We start from the raw sequence: 14,975 nt of genomic DNA on the forward strand, positions 1-14,975 counted from the left end.
GACTATGCCAAAGCCTTTGACTGTGTAGATCACAATAAACTGTGGAAAATTCTGAAAGAGATGGGAATACCAGACCACCTGATCTGCCTCTTGAGAAACCTGTATGCAGGTCAGGAAGCAACAGTTAGAACTGGACATGGAACAACAGACTGGTTCCAAATAGGAAAAGGAGTACGTCAAGGCTGTATATTGTCACCCTGCTTATTTAACTTATATGCAGAGTATATCATGAGAAATGCTGGGCTGGAAGAAGCACAAACTGGAATCAAGATTGCTGGGAGAAATATCAATAACCTCAGATATGCAGATGACACCACCCTTATGGCAAAAAGTGAAGAGGAACTAAAAAGCCTCTTGATGAAAGTGAAAGAGGAGAGTGAAAAAGTTGGCTTAAAGCTCAACATTCAGAAAATGAAGATCATGGCATCCAGTCCCATCACTTCATGGCAAATAGATGGGGAAACAGTGTCAGACTTTATTTTTGGGGGCTCCAAAATCACTGCAGATGGTGACTGCAGCCATGAAATTAAAAGACACTTACTCCTTGGAAGGAAAGTTATGCCCAACCTAGATACCATATTCAAAAGCAGAGACATTACTTTGCCAACAAAGGTCCGTCTAGTCAAGGCTATGGTTTTTCCAGTGGTCATGTATGGGTGTGAGAGTTGGACTGTGAAGAAAGCGGAGCACCGAAGAATTGATGCTTTTGAACTGTCGTGTTGGAGAAGACTCTTGAGAGTCCCTTGGACTGCAAGCAGATCCAACTAGTCCATTCTGAAAGAGATCAGTCCTGGGTGTTCTTTGGAAGGACTGATGCTAAAGCTGAAAGTCCAATACTTTGGCTACCTCATGCAAAGAGTTGATTCATTGGAAAAGACCCTCATGCTGGGAGGGACTGGGGACAGGAGGAGAAGGGGATGACAGAGGATGAGATGGCTGGATGGCATCACCAACTCGATGGACATGAGTTTGAGTAAACTCCAGGAGTTTGTAATGGACAGGGAGGCCTGGCATTTTGTGATTCGTGGGGTCTCAGAGTCAGACATGACTGAGTGACTGTCTGAACTGAGGCTTGCAATTTGGTCACAGATTGATGATGATATCAGTTTGCATCTGTCCTGGGATTATAAATGGGAGACCCAAATTGCAGTCTTTGAAGTCTCACCCATGGAGTGGACATGCTGCCTGAGACCCTTTCCCAATTGGAACTCTAGATGTCCTGTGACATGGGACTTCCCAGAGCTGATTGAGTCTGAATGTTGGTCAAAATCCAATATGGTGATGTATCTTTTGCTCTTTCTATTTCTCCTTTCTTTTAATGTTAGTATATTGAAAGTAAGCTAGGTAATTCTCTAATATCTGTATTATTTATTTGTATATAACAAGTGGCTTATTTTGTTAACAAATCCTGTGAACCTGAGATGAAAGTGAAAACTTTCTGCAAAACAGATGCAAAGAGCTGGCTCATTGGAAAGACCCTGATGCTGGGAAAGATTGAGGGCAGGAGGAGAAGGGGGGAAAGGAGGATGAGATGGTTGGATGGCATCATCAACTTAATGGACATGAGCTTGAGCAAACTCTGGGAGTTAAGGACAGGGAAGCCTGGCCTGCTGCCATCCATGGAGTCGCAGAGTCAGACATGACTGAGTGACTGAACAAAAACTGCTGTAACAAATTATCACAAACCTGATGGCTTAAAACAATGCAAGTTTATTACTAATATCTTACAGTTTTAGATACTAGAATTCTGAGTCTCACTGGGCCAAAATCAAGATGTTGACATAGCTGCATTCCTTTCTGGAGATTCTAAAGAAGACTCAATTTCTTTGCCTTTTCCAGCTTCTGGAGGCTACACTCATTCCTTGGATCATTGTCCCCCTCCACTGCTACAAACAAGCAATAGCTGTTTGAGTTTTTCTTATGCTGCATCACTCTGACACTGTGCTGCATCACTTCTGCTTCTCTCTTCTACATTTTAAGAGCATTTGTTCATCTCCCCACCTAGAAACCTTGAATCACATATGCAAAGTCCCTTTTGACATTTAAAAATATAGTCAAACTTGGATATCTTTGGGGGCCTTTATTCTGTTAATACCTGTTTGCGTGCTCAGTAGCTCAGTCCTGTCCAACTCGTTGTGACCCCATGAGCTGTAGTCCACCAGGCTCCTCTGTCCATGGGATTTTCCAAGTATTTTCCAATACTGGAAAGGGTTGTCATTTCCTCCTCCAGGGGATCTTCCCAACTCAGGAACTGAACCCACATCTCTTGTATTGGCAGGAAAATTCTTTACTGCTAAACCACCTGGGAAGCCCCTTATTCTACCTACTACCCATATATTCCTTGTTATAAAGCCAAAAAAGGAAAATATCTAAAGATTTAGGAATATAAGAATATTTAAATGAATTTAGTGCTATAACCTTCTCATCCTTGCCCCAACATCTCAGAAAATGGCAAAGATAACCTTCCTTTCCCTATGTCCATGAGATAACACATGGTAACCATCACAGTGCTTTCTAAATTGCAAATTTGTCTTGCTGTTTGTATTTTGGTAAGTCTTCTGGCTCTGTTATGATTCATACACCATTAATAGACTGCCACATCTTTCCTGCAGTTCAACCCAATAATTATGACTGATATGTAATTATTGAAACCAGGAATGGTTGAAGTAAAAAACTTCCAAAGGAAGAATCTCAAAGGTATGAGAATCTGGGCTTAGTTACATCAGCTGATTAGGTTTAGAGGCAGAGCAGATGCCATCAGTATTTTTTTAAAAAATGAGACACAAGTAGTCCACAGTACAAATGGCAAAAGACTTATTAAAAGGGTCACTTGGGTGGAAAAGCCTAGCCTAAATGACTGCTCTAACAGACCTTTAGGGAAAGAATGAGAACTATAAAGACTAACTGATTATCTGATTGTTTTTGGAGCACATAAACAGAGAATATGATACTTTAAATTTGTGGTTCAAGAGCTGATTAAAGGACCAAGGAAACCTCCCTAAAAAAATCTTATTTTACCTTAGCCCACTAATAAGAGAAGGGAATTTTTTCCTATGTCTATGTCATAGTGTGTTGAAGGGGTCCATAAATATATCCAATGAATATTACCATGACTTTAAAACAAGGGTGAAAGCAGATATGTTGACCAATTTGCAGTAGCATTGTATAGATTCTCCCCAAATGGCTCTGGTCCAAATGGAATGTAAACTAACTAAAAAAAGCAATAAAGTAATTATTGACTTTAATATCAAAAAGATGCAGAACCAATACAATATTGTAAAGTAATTAGACTCTAATTAAAATAAATAAATTTAAATTTTTAAAAAAAGATGCAGAGGTGGTAATTTTGATAACTTTTTCACTTAATTTCCCTTTTTGGCCTCAGTAAATGTGGCTGGGTCTTGGACATTTTCACAAACTTAATTAGATAACTTCAGTTGCATTTACTGTTGCAGACGAGGTCTGTTAATTCACTAAAGCAGTGCATTGGCATATATTTAGATACATTTGCTTTCATGAAGAGACACCAGTGCTACTTCATTGGTGTATTTCAGGGCTTTATCAATTTCTGTCTCTCTGTCAATATCTGCTTTGCAGGAACATTGATCATTTCATATATCTGCAGGACATAAAAATAATCTACTATATAGAGGACATAAGGCTGATAGATCCTGGTGAACACAAAGGGACAAGTACCCTAGAATACTTTAGATATATAGTTTGCCATAGGAAAATGAAGGAACCTTCACCTTGGTGAAGTTTTGGGGGTCGAGGGTGGGGGGTAGTAGCCTGAATTATTTCAGGATAGCCCCACCTCAATCCAGAGAAGGCAATGGCACCCCACTCCAGTACTCTTTCACCTGGAAAATCCCATGGATGGAGGAGCCTGGTAGGCTGCAGTCCATGGGGTTGCTAAGAGTCAGACACAACTGAGCGACTTCACTTTCACTTTTCACTTTCGTGCATTGAAGAAGGAAATGGCAACCCACTCTAGTGTTCTTGCCTGAAGAATCCCAGGGAAGGGGGAGCCTTCTATGGAGTCGCACAGAGTCAGACACAACTGAAGTGACTTAGCAGCAGCAGCAGCAGCCACCTCAATCAATTTGCATCTACTCTTCCTGTAAATAAAAGTAGCACAATATTTGGTGAATCTCAGGATTTGCGTTGGAGTTGGGCTCAAAGGAATAGCAAGAGGGCATCACTATAGATCCCGTAAACATTAAATACTTAAAATTTTAAGTTTAGGACCTCAGAATTTTAATTAAAAAGGATAAGTTTGATGAGAAATTTAACTTGCAAAACTGGCAAGATGAAACAGAAAATGTGAATAATCTATAACTACAAAAGCATTTGCGTCTAGAAGTGAAAAAATTGCTTACAATAAACATTTTCCTCAGATACTTTTCCCTAGAAAATTCTACCAAAGATTAGAAAAAATAAAATAAAATCCGTCATACAGAAGCTCCTCAAAAGAGTAGAAAGTTTCCAAATCTGGGTCAAACACCAGCATTCCAGATGTATTGAAACAGGATAGCATCAGACAATAGAGCAATGGTCAACAATTGAGGATCCAAAGAGTAGAGTGTGGTGTCAAATAAATGAAGGAAGGAAGAATTTCAGGAGGGAGATGCTGAGAAACATTTTCAAGTGCTAGAAATACAGTGATGGAGATTAAGTTTGAATGTTGTCCTTTAGAGTCTGTAGTTACATCTGAACAGAGACATTCAACTTTTTTTTTAATGTGATCCATACTTAAAAGTATATTTTATGTCCTGGTTCAGTATAACCATATACATATATAAAATAAAAATAATTTTCATATAACAACTATATGTGCAGTGCACTATGATGCTCTTTAAGCATGTTATTCTAATTATGGCTGTGATGCAGTCTGGTAAAACGTGTTGTTTCATAGTCCATTGAACATGCTTAATGGAACAGTAGTACCAGAAGTAAACTACTCTGAGCTTAGACTGGGAAATGCAAAGTCCCAAATAATGAGGCCATACAATTCTTTCAAGAAGTTTGACTGTAAGATGAGAGGACAGTTGAAGCAATAGTGATAAGAAAACGTGAGTTTTCTTCATAATTGTTCATTTTGAGTAATTGCATGATTACTACAGTGGTAAAGAATGTGCCTGCAAATGCAGGAGATGCAGTGTCAATCCCTGGGTTGGACGGATCCGCCGGAGAAGGAAATGGCAACCCACTGTAATATTCTTGCCTGGGAAATCCCATGGACAGAGGAGCCTAGTGGGCTATAGTCCTTGGGGTCACAAAGAGTCAATACAACCAAGCGACTAAGCGGCAACACCTAGATACTATATCAAATGGAGTAAATGCTTTAAAAAAAAAAAAAAAAAACACTCAACACCAGATAATATGAACCTATTTTAAAACTTCAATATATAAATTAAAATTGGCATAGTTTGGTTAATTCCTTCCCCTAGAAATCTATAAAATGCTGCCAGAAATAAATCATGTTCAAATACTACTGTAATATAAAGAATAATGAGATCAGTTTTGTGAGACAAAAACAAGTAAAGGACCATCACATCCCTATAGGGACTCCAAGCAGAATTTCCTCCAACTGGACCATAGTATCAGAACATCAGCTAATTTGTATGTTTACGACATCCCTAGTATGAAAATATTATGAAGCAATGACTTACTTTTCTTATCTTGACCTTGATTTTCTATCTCAAGTGTAGTCACTTCCTGCCTACAAAGGAAAAAGATAATAACATGAGACACTCCAATTCTCTGAAGCCAAAGTTGCACTTGAAAGAAACATTTCATTGCCCTTAACTTAAGCTCATTGCTAAATTTATAGTTCAAAGGTTAAATAAAATTAAATACTTGCTTACTCTCCTTTCAGAAAAACCATGAAATATAGTTAATGCTGTATTGTATAATTGAAATAGGCTCTCACATCTTTAAAAGATAAATATGTGAGATGATGGATGTTTTAATTACATCAGTGGGGCAATCCTTTCAAAACATATACATAAATCATCAAGTACTCTCTAATTATCTTAAAACTTTGTCTTAAAATTTTATTTTTTAATTATACTTCAATAAGGGTGAAAAAAGGAAAACTACACAAATCTAAGAAAAGAAAGAAAAGTAGAGAACAAATTCCACAAATGCCAACAAAGTATTTTATGAATTTATCGTACTTAGGAATTACTAAATTGTTTAGACCACATGTATTGTATATTATCATATATAGGAAAAGCATATGTGCAATATAGTGAAACTAGGAATGACCCAAAGGATAATATTAAAATTCAATTTATTTCTCCGCTTTATCTTTAAAGATAAATAATAAGTTCTAGAAATTATAATTACAAACTTGCAGTGACAGACATTAAAAGCATGGGCTAGTGATGAAAGAAATAGAGATTATCTCTACAGCCACACAATTCCACACCACGTAACAAAGAAGAGACAAAGAGGGGGTGAAGTTGCCAACACAACTTTTGTTTCCTTTTCCCAGACTCTTAAACTTGAAGGACAAAATGGAAGTGACAAAGGATACAACCTATAATGATATTCCCAACTCAAAGAGGGTAATGCATACAAAACAGAGATGTGCTCAGAGCAGAGGGAAGAAAATATTTGGTGAGGAGGCAATCTGAGACAACATACTAAAATCAAAGCCTGAGTCTTAGATTATCTCTCCTCTCCCAAAAAGTAAAAGTGTTAGATGCTCAATCATGTTCGACACTTTGTGACCCTGTGGACTATAGCCCACCAGGTTCCTCTGTCCATGGAATTCTCTGGGCAAGAATACTAGAGTGGGGAGCTATTCTCTTCTCCAGGGGATATTCCCAACCCAGGGATCAAACCCGTGTCTCCTGTGTTCTAGGCAGATCCTTTACCGTCTGAGCCTCCAGAGAAGCACTCTTGCTAAACCAATGGACAACACACACACTACTTTATCTCACAAATGACCTGCTTGCACAGCAAGGTCCTAAGCACAAAGTTGCACACATGGACTGAATTATATATATATATATATATAATACATGGAGCAGGAAAGTGGGTTAGCATAAATCAAGGGGGGGAAATTGAAAGAAATGGCAAAGCTCAAAGCTTTTAGGGAAAGTAAAATACTAGTAAAAGCATGGCAAAGTAAAAAAAAAAAACAAAAAAACAAGCAGTACCATAAAAAAAAATACTTGAGACTAAAAAGTAAATGGTAGAAAATAAAGAGGTAGAGTGGTTAGAAATATAATGATAATTATGACAAAAAAGAAATCTTAATATCACATAATTGCTATTTCAAGACATGAGAACCAAACAATTAAAACAAAAATATCCAAAGACATTTTTAAAAAATAACTCCTGAAATAAAGACTTGAATCTTAAAATTGATTTTATGGGTGAAAAAAACACAAATCATAGGGAACATTGATGTGTAACAGCTTCTGAACTTCAAGAATAATGAATCCTGGAATATCCATGAGAAAACTTTACAGATATAGAATGCAATCAGAACATTAGTTCAGAAACATCACAAGATATTTTCTACCTCTTCTCCAGCTACAAAATGTAAAGAGGAGTTGCAAAGAGTCACAGTGAAGGCATAGCCACTCCATTATTTCTACATTTTCCTTTGTGCAGAGAAAGCATAGCTGAAACTTAGGAAATGACTGATTCCTCAAAAATTATTTCCTGTCACCAACAAACATCAAGGTCTTCCTCTCCATCCCCCATACCTTCACACTTTGTAAGACTAGAAAGGGTCATCTCAGAGACAGAAAAACAGACCTTGAGATGAAATGATTAGGAAAGGGGTTGAGTGCAAAGATATGAAAAGCTCATGACTGACAAACAAGTCATGGCGTTTCTGTTAATCTAAGCAGTGGCAAGATAAGAGTGTCCAGATATAGACTGCTTTTTCACTGCCTTTTTTTTTTCCATGAGTGTCTTGTCAGGGTTGGGCAACTGATAGGCACTAACAAGTTCAAGCAAAGGTTAGAGCCTTCACATGCACTTGGTCTATAGAGGAAGATGGAATGTAAAAAGCCAAACTAACAATATAAAGTTACAAGTTAAAAGAAAGGCATTAGAAAAATATGAATCGATGCTTTCAAATAGTGGTGCTGGAGAAGACTCTTGAGAGTCCCTTGGACTGCAAGGATATCAAACCAGTCAAGCCCAAAGGAAGTAAATTTTGCATTTTCATTGGAAGGACTGACACTGAAGCTGAAGCTCCAATACTTTGGTCACTTGATGCAAAGAGCCAACTCATTGGAAAAGACCCTGATGCTGGGAAAGATGGAGGGCAGGAGGAGATGGGGGCGACAGAGGTTGGATGGCATCATCGACTCAATGGACTTGAGTTTGAGCAAACTCCAGGGATAGTGAAGGACAGGGAAGCCTGGCATGCTACCCTGGGGTCACAAGGAGTCGGACACAACTGAGCAACTGAACAATAACAAAATATAAAGAGAGGGGCAGTGTAGAAAATCAACGTGGTATGGAAACAGCATTCTTACATAGTCTAGTCAAGGAGCTCATAGAAATCGTAAGAGCCAGCATCTCCAGAAGAGATATTTTCTATCACAAACAAGGAAAATGAAACCCATGTGCACTAGCAAAGCAGCATGCGCCAGGGCCCTGAGGTGAAGAAGATTAGTGGCATGAAGGATATGACTTCCTGGGAGAAAACGGGTGAGCATGCAGGGTGAGGAATGATATTGGAGACATACACAGGAGTCAATCTATATTGAATTTTAGTCCGTGGTGAAGTTTGGATTTTATTCTGGGTGTAATAGAAAAACATTGATGGGTTTTAAGGGAAAGGCATGATTAGATTTATATTTCCCCAAATTATTCTAAGTATGTGGAATAAGTTGGAAGTGTGGTCATTCCAAATAACCAACCAGAAACAAATATCCTTTATATCAGCTCTTCATTCATGCATTTGCATTATATAACTATTAAGAAACAAAATATGTGTACTAATGAGCCAGTTTTCATGTTTAGAGTCTCCATCTAACATTCTACCAAGTCTTAGAGGCAATTGCCAAAGAATTTTATCCTTGTGGTTGTAAGAGGTCTAAGATAGGAATTAGCTGTCACGGTACAGCTTAGAGATTCCAGTAGAGATTCTGGAAGTAAATCAGTGGAAAAAATACTCTGAAATGCTATGTTCTTACCGTTTTCTTTTCACGTCTGGGCTTACCTTCCCAGGCTCCTTTTGATTGTCTTTCAAGCAACTAAAAAACACACAAGAAAAAAAGAGATTGTTATCTCTTTCCAAATCTTTCTGTCTCCTTTTTTAGCTTTCCTTAACATTTTTCAAAAAATGGGGTATAGTTGCCTTACAACTTGTGTTAATTTTTGTTGCACAGTGAATTGAATCAGCTGTATATATATATATATATCCTCCTTCTTGGATCTTCCCCCAGCCTGTATCCCATCTATCTAGGTCATCATAGAGCATTGAGCTGAGCACCCTCTACTATACAGCAGGTTCTCACTATCTCTTTTACACATGATGGTATTTGTATGTTAGTCTCATCCCACCCCACCCCGTATTCACAGGTCCATTCTCTACATCTGCATCTGTATTCCTGCCCTACAAAAAGGTTCGTCTATACCATTTTTCTAGATTCCACACATACATGTTAATGCATGGTATGTGTTTTTCTCTGACCAATTCACTGTGTCTGATAGACCCTATGTCCATTCACAGCTGTATAAATGACCCAACTTTGTTTTTTTTTTATGACTGAAAAATGTTTCATTGTATATATGTATGACATATTCTTTATCCACTCATCTGGATTTAGGTTGCTTCCATATCCTGGGTATAGTAAATAGTACTATAATGAACACTGAGGGGCATGTGCCTTTTGAACTATGGTTTTTCAGAGTATATGCCCAGGAGTGAGATTGCTGGGTTATATAATAGTTCTATTTTTAGTTTTTTAAGGAAACTCTGTACTGTTTTCCATGTTTTCCATATATCCGTTTACCTTCCCATCAATAGCGCAAGAAGGTTCCCTTTTCTCCACACTCTCTCCAGCATTTGTTGTGTGTAGATTTTTTGAAATGGCCATTCTGATTGGTGTGAGGTGATACCTCATTGTATTTTTAAAATACATTTCTCTAATAATTAGTGATATTGAGCAATTTTTCATATGGCTCTTGGTCATCTGTATGTCTTTCTTGGAGAAATGTCTATTTAGGTCTTCCACCAATTGGGGTTTGTTGTTGTTGTTGTTGTTGTTATTGAGCTGTTTGTATATTTTGGAGATTAATCCCTTGTCAGTTGCTTCTTTTGCAAGCATTTTCTTTTCCCCTGTTCTCAGGATTGTCTTTTCACCTATTTATGGTTTTCTTTGCTGTGCAAAGGCTTTTAAGTTTAATTAGGTCTCACTTGTTTATTTTTGTTTTTATTTTCATTACTCTAGGAGATGGTCAGAAATGATCTTGTTGTGATTTATGTCAAAGAGTGTTCTCCCTATGTTTTCCTCTAAGAATTGCATAGCGTCTGGTCTTACGTTTCAGTTTTTAGTCTATTTTGAGTTTATTTTTGTGTGTGGTATAAGGTTCTAATTTCATTCTTTTACATGTAGCGGTCAAGGTTTCCAGGCACCACTTGTTGACGAGACTGTCTTTTGTCCACTGTATATTCTTGCTTCCTTTGTCATAGATTTGGTACCCATAGGTGATGGGTTTACCTCTGGACTTTCTATCCTGTTCCATTGATCTGTATTTCTGTTTTGTGCAAGTATTTTACTGTTTTAATTACTGCAGCTTTGTAGTGTAGTAGCTTAAGCAAACCCCAGGAGACAGTGAAGGACAGGGAAGTCTGGCGTGCTGCAGTCCATGGGGTTGCAAAGAGTGGGAATGACTGAGCGACTGAACCACAGCTGAAGTCAGGGAGCTTTATTCCTCTAGCTCCATTTTTCTTTCTCAAGATTACTTTGGACATTTGGGGTCTTTCACCTTTCCATATACACTGCAAAATTTTTTGTCCTAATTCTCTAAAAAATGTTGGTAATTTGATAGGGATTACATTGAATCTGTAGGTTGCTTTATGTAGCACAATCATTTTTCACAATATTGATTCTTTCAGCCCAAGAATGTGATATATTTTTCCATTTGTTAGGGTCATCTTCGATTTCTTTCATCATCATGTTGTCTTATTGATTTATAAATACAGGTCTTTTGCCTCCTTGTGCTCAGTTAATTAGTCCTATTCAACTCTTTGCAACCCCATGGACTGTAGCCCACCAGGCTCCGCTGTCCATGAAATTTTCCAGTTAAGAATACTGAAGTGGCTTGCCATTTCTTACTCCAGCTTTCACCTCCTTAGGTGAGTTTATTCCTAAGTATTTCACTCTTTTTTGTTGCAATGATAAATGACATTGCTTCCTTAATTTCTCTTTCTGATCTTTCATTGTTAATGTATAGAAATTCAAGAGATGTCTGTGCATTAATTTTGTATCTTGTAGCTACCAAATTCATCAGTTAGCTCTAGTAGTTTTCTGGTGGCATCTTTAGGATTTTTTTTATGTTGGGTATCATGTCATCTGCAAACAGTAACAGTTTTACTTCTTCTTTTCCAACATGGATTCCTTTTATTTGTTTTTCTTTTCATATTGCCATGGCTAGCTCTTCCAAAATTATATTGAATAACAGTGGTAAGAGTAGACATCCTTATCTTGTTCCTGATCTTAGAGGAAATGCTTTCAGGTTTTTCACTAGTGAGAATGATGTTTGCTGTGGGTTTGCATTATATAGCCTTTGTTATGTTGAGATAGGTTCCCTCTATGCCCATTTTCTGGGTATTTTTTTTTAATCACAAATGGGTGTCAAATTTTGTCAAAAGCTTTTATTGCACCTATGAGATGTTCATATAGTTTTTATTCTTTAATGTATTAACATGGTGTATTACATTCATTGATTTGTATATACTGAAAAACCCTTGCATCCCTGGAATAAATCCCACTTGATCATGGTATATAATCTTTTTAATGTGTTGTTGGATTCTGTTTACTAGTATTTTCTTGAGCATTTGCATCTGTGTTTCTCAGTGATATAGGTCTGTAATTTTCTTTTTCGTGATACCTGGTTTTTATCACAGTGATGGTGGACTAAAGAGTGAGTACACTTCTCTTACTATTAAAAAGAAGCCTGCTTTTCCTTTTTGTTAAACTTCTTTTCCTTTGAAATTGACAGTCATAGATACAGAATGTAATTTGGAAATTGACCAGAAGCCAGACTTATGATGGAACAAAATTCTATAATCTGATCCTTGATTCTCTCAGTTTAATTTTTTATTATCAGGAAAGTTCCAGGGCTTGGACTGATCATGATCTGGCATGCAAATTTCCTGAGTTCTCCAGAAAAGATAGGACGTGCCAAGAAGGTTGAAAGCACCTTACAATAGAAAGGTGCAGCCTCTCCAGTGAGTCCAGGTAGCATAAGCATGCTATATGTGTCTATGTGGAGTACTAGGACTACTGATCCTGGCCTTCTGAGCCAGAGTAAGATTCTCTAAAGCCTTCTGTTTTGCCATTCATGTACATGTAGAGCAACGTAATCCTCACCTACATTCAGAGAAGTGTATGTTGTGCATATTATTCTTATGTTTATTCTCATTAAAATCATTATTATGAGAATCAAGCAAACACTGAATGATGAAGCTACAATGAGAGAAACCAGTGACTTGCATGATTATATAATGGTTACAGAATAATTCATCATAGACCAAAGCCTGTGATTCAGTTAATCAAATTTTTCACTATGTGCATTGTACAAACATATCATTTCTTGGAATGGTCTTTTCCCACTAGTATCAAATCCTCAAAAATAGTGTATTCTCTTGTTTCTATATAAGGGTTCATGTAAAATACCTCAGACTATGACCCTTATACTTGTTGCTGACGTTATTGAGAGAAGTCATTTCTTCAGTATTAGTGTTTAAAGTTCAAGAAACATTGTTAGATATTGACATACAGGACTACTAAGCAAAGAGTAGAACTTGTTAAATACAAAGTAAATCAGATTTGCAGAGGAAAGGAACCTTTTCTTTTGATTCTGATGTAGAGATTTCTGGATAATATTCAAAAACTGTCAAGTTGGGAAATTAAATTTAAATTTATTTATTTTAATTAGTGGCTTTTGGGAGAATGTCATTGAAATTTGGAAGTTATAATTACTTAATAGTATAGATTGTGAATCAGGAAAAAATTTTGGTGTCCCCTATCTTCTGTTCTTTTTCTGTTTCTCTAGAATTCAGTTTCTCATGATTTTATTTTTCCAATCTGATCAATGAAGATTCTCCTTGAGGTTTTCAATGATTCTCTAATTTACCCTTCTAAGGGCTGTTTGTATTTAAAATTTAAAAAACAGGGTCATAAAGTTCCTAATTTAGAAGGCACTTAGTTGGGATTCCATGTCATTAGAATTACTGTACATAAATAGGCATTTGTGAATTGTCATACATAAAGTAAAAGATTTTGTTTTAATCAAACAGAATTCAGATACCATCAGGCATTGATGACATACAAAGATTTGTTGAATGAATTAATAAATTGTCAATTTTCTATCATTTAAAAACCATGTATTAAGCTTAAAATGTATGCTGGCCAAAGTCCTGAGACAAGTGCTGATTTTTCTGTATTTTCTGTGCTTTTTTCTTTCTTTTTAAAAATGTCCCAAATGTATGACTTTAACTTCTTAATACATCGTAGCTTCACAAAAGAAATCTAAATAAACACCAAAACTCAATAATTTGTACAATATTTCTCCATCCAATTTGAGATTTTTTATTTTCCATAAGTTCTTCTTTCCACCTCAAGAAGACTCTTCAAAATTTCATTTAGCGTAGGTTTGTTACTGATGAAAACTTTTAGATTTGCTTGTCTGAGATAATTTTATCTCACCTTCTATTCTAATTGAGTAGAATATCCTAGGTGCTGGACAGTATTTTTGATGAGTGTATGTACATGCTCAGATGTGTCCAACTCTTTGCAACCTCAAGAACTGTAGACTGTCAGAATTCCAGAAAATCATATATTTCTGCTATATTGACTATGGCAAAGCCTTTGACTATGTGGATCACAACAAACTGGAAAATTCTGAAAGAGATGGGAATACCAGACCACCTGACAGGCCTCCTGAGAACCCTGTATGCAGGTCAGGAAGCAGCAGTTAGAATTAGACATGGAACAAGAGACTGGTTCCAAATTGGGAAAGGAGTACATCAAGGCTGTATTTTGTCACCCTGCTTATTTAATGTATATCCAGAGTACATCATGCAAAATGCCAGGCTGGATGAAACACAAGCTGGAATCAAGATTGCCAGGAGAAATATCAATAACTTCAGATATGCAGATGACACCACCCTTATGGCAGAAAGTGAAGAAGAACTAAAGAGCTTCTTGATGAAAGTGAAAGAGGACAGTGAAAAAGTTGGCTTAAAGCTTGGCATTCAGAAAACTAAGATCCCTGATGGAATATAAGTGAGCATAAAAAAGGACATTTATGAGAAATCCACAGCTAGCATCATACTCAATGGTGAAAAGATGAAAGCCATTTCTCTAAATTTAGGAACAAGGCAAGAATGCTCATTCTTGCCACTTCTATTTAACATAGTGTTGGAAATTCTAACCAAAGCAATTAGGTAAGAAAAAGAAATAAAATACATCTATATTAGATGAGAAGAAGTAAAACTGTTCCTATTTGCAATACTTTATATAGAAAACCCTAATGTCACCAAAAAGTCTATTAAAATAAACAAATTCCTCACAATTGCAAGATATAAGATTAATATTCAGAAATCTTTTGTGTTTCTGTACACTAATACCTATTCTCAAAAGAGAAAGTTTTTAAAAAACTATCTTGTTTAAAATTGCATCAAAAAGAATTAAAATATCTGGGAATAAATTTAACCAAGATGGTGAAAGATGTATACTAAGAAAATTATACATTGATGAAAGAAATTG

At 36.6% G+C, this 14,975-nt stretch overlaps 1 protein-coding gene across 1 annotated transcript in view; it reads right to left on the reverse strand.

Annotated features, from left to right (window-relative positions):
• The window catches only part of GCSAML (germinal center associated signaling and motility like), a 53,356-nt gene that overhangs the window by 17,653 nt on the left and 20,728 nt on the right, over positions 1-14,975 (reverse strand). Inside the window, exons 2-3 of the mRNA XM_027546754.1 lie at positions 9,171-9,230; positions 5,673-5,722 (exon numbers count right to left, since the gene is read on the reverse strand). Of these exons, the coding sequence (XP_027402555.1) occupies positions 5,673-5,722; positions 9,171-9,230 (110 nt within the window). The remainder of the gene's footprint in view (positions 1-5,672; positions 5,723-9,170; positions 9,231-14,975) is intronic.

This window comes from Bos indicus x Bos taurus, chromosome 7 (genome assembly GCF_003369695.1).
Source record: "Bos indicus x Bos taurus breed Angus x Brahman F1 hybrid chromosome 7, Bos_hybrid_MaternalHap_v2.0, whole genome shotgun sequence".
Lineage (NCBI taxonomy): Eukaryota > Metazoa > Chordata > Mammalia > Artiodactyla > Bovidae > Bos > Bos indicus x Bos taurus.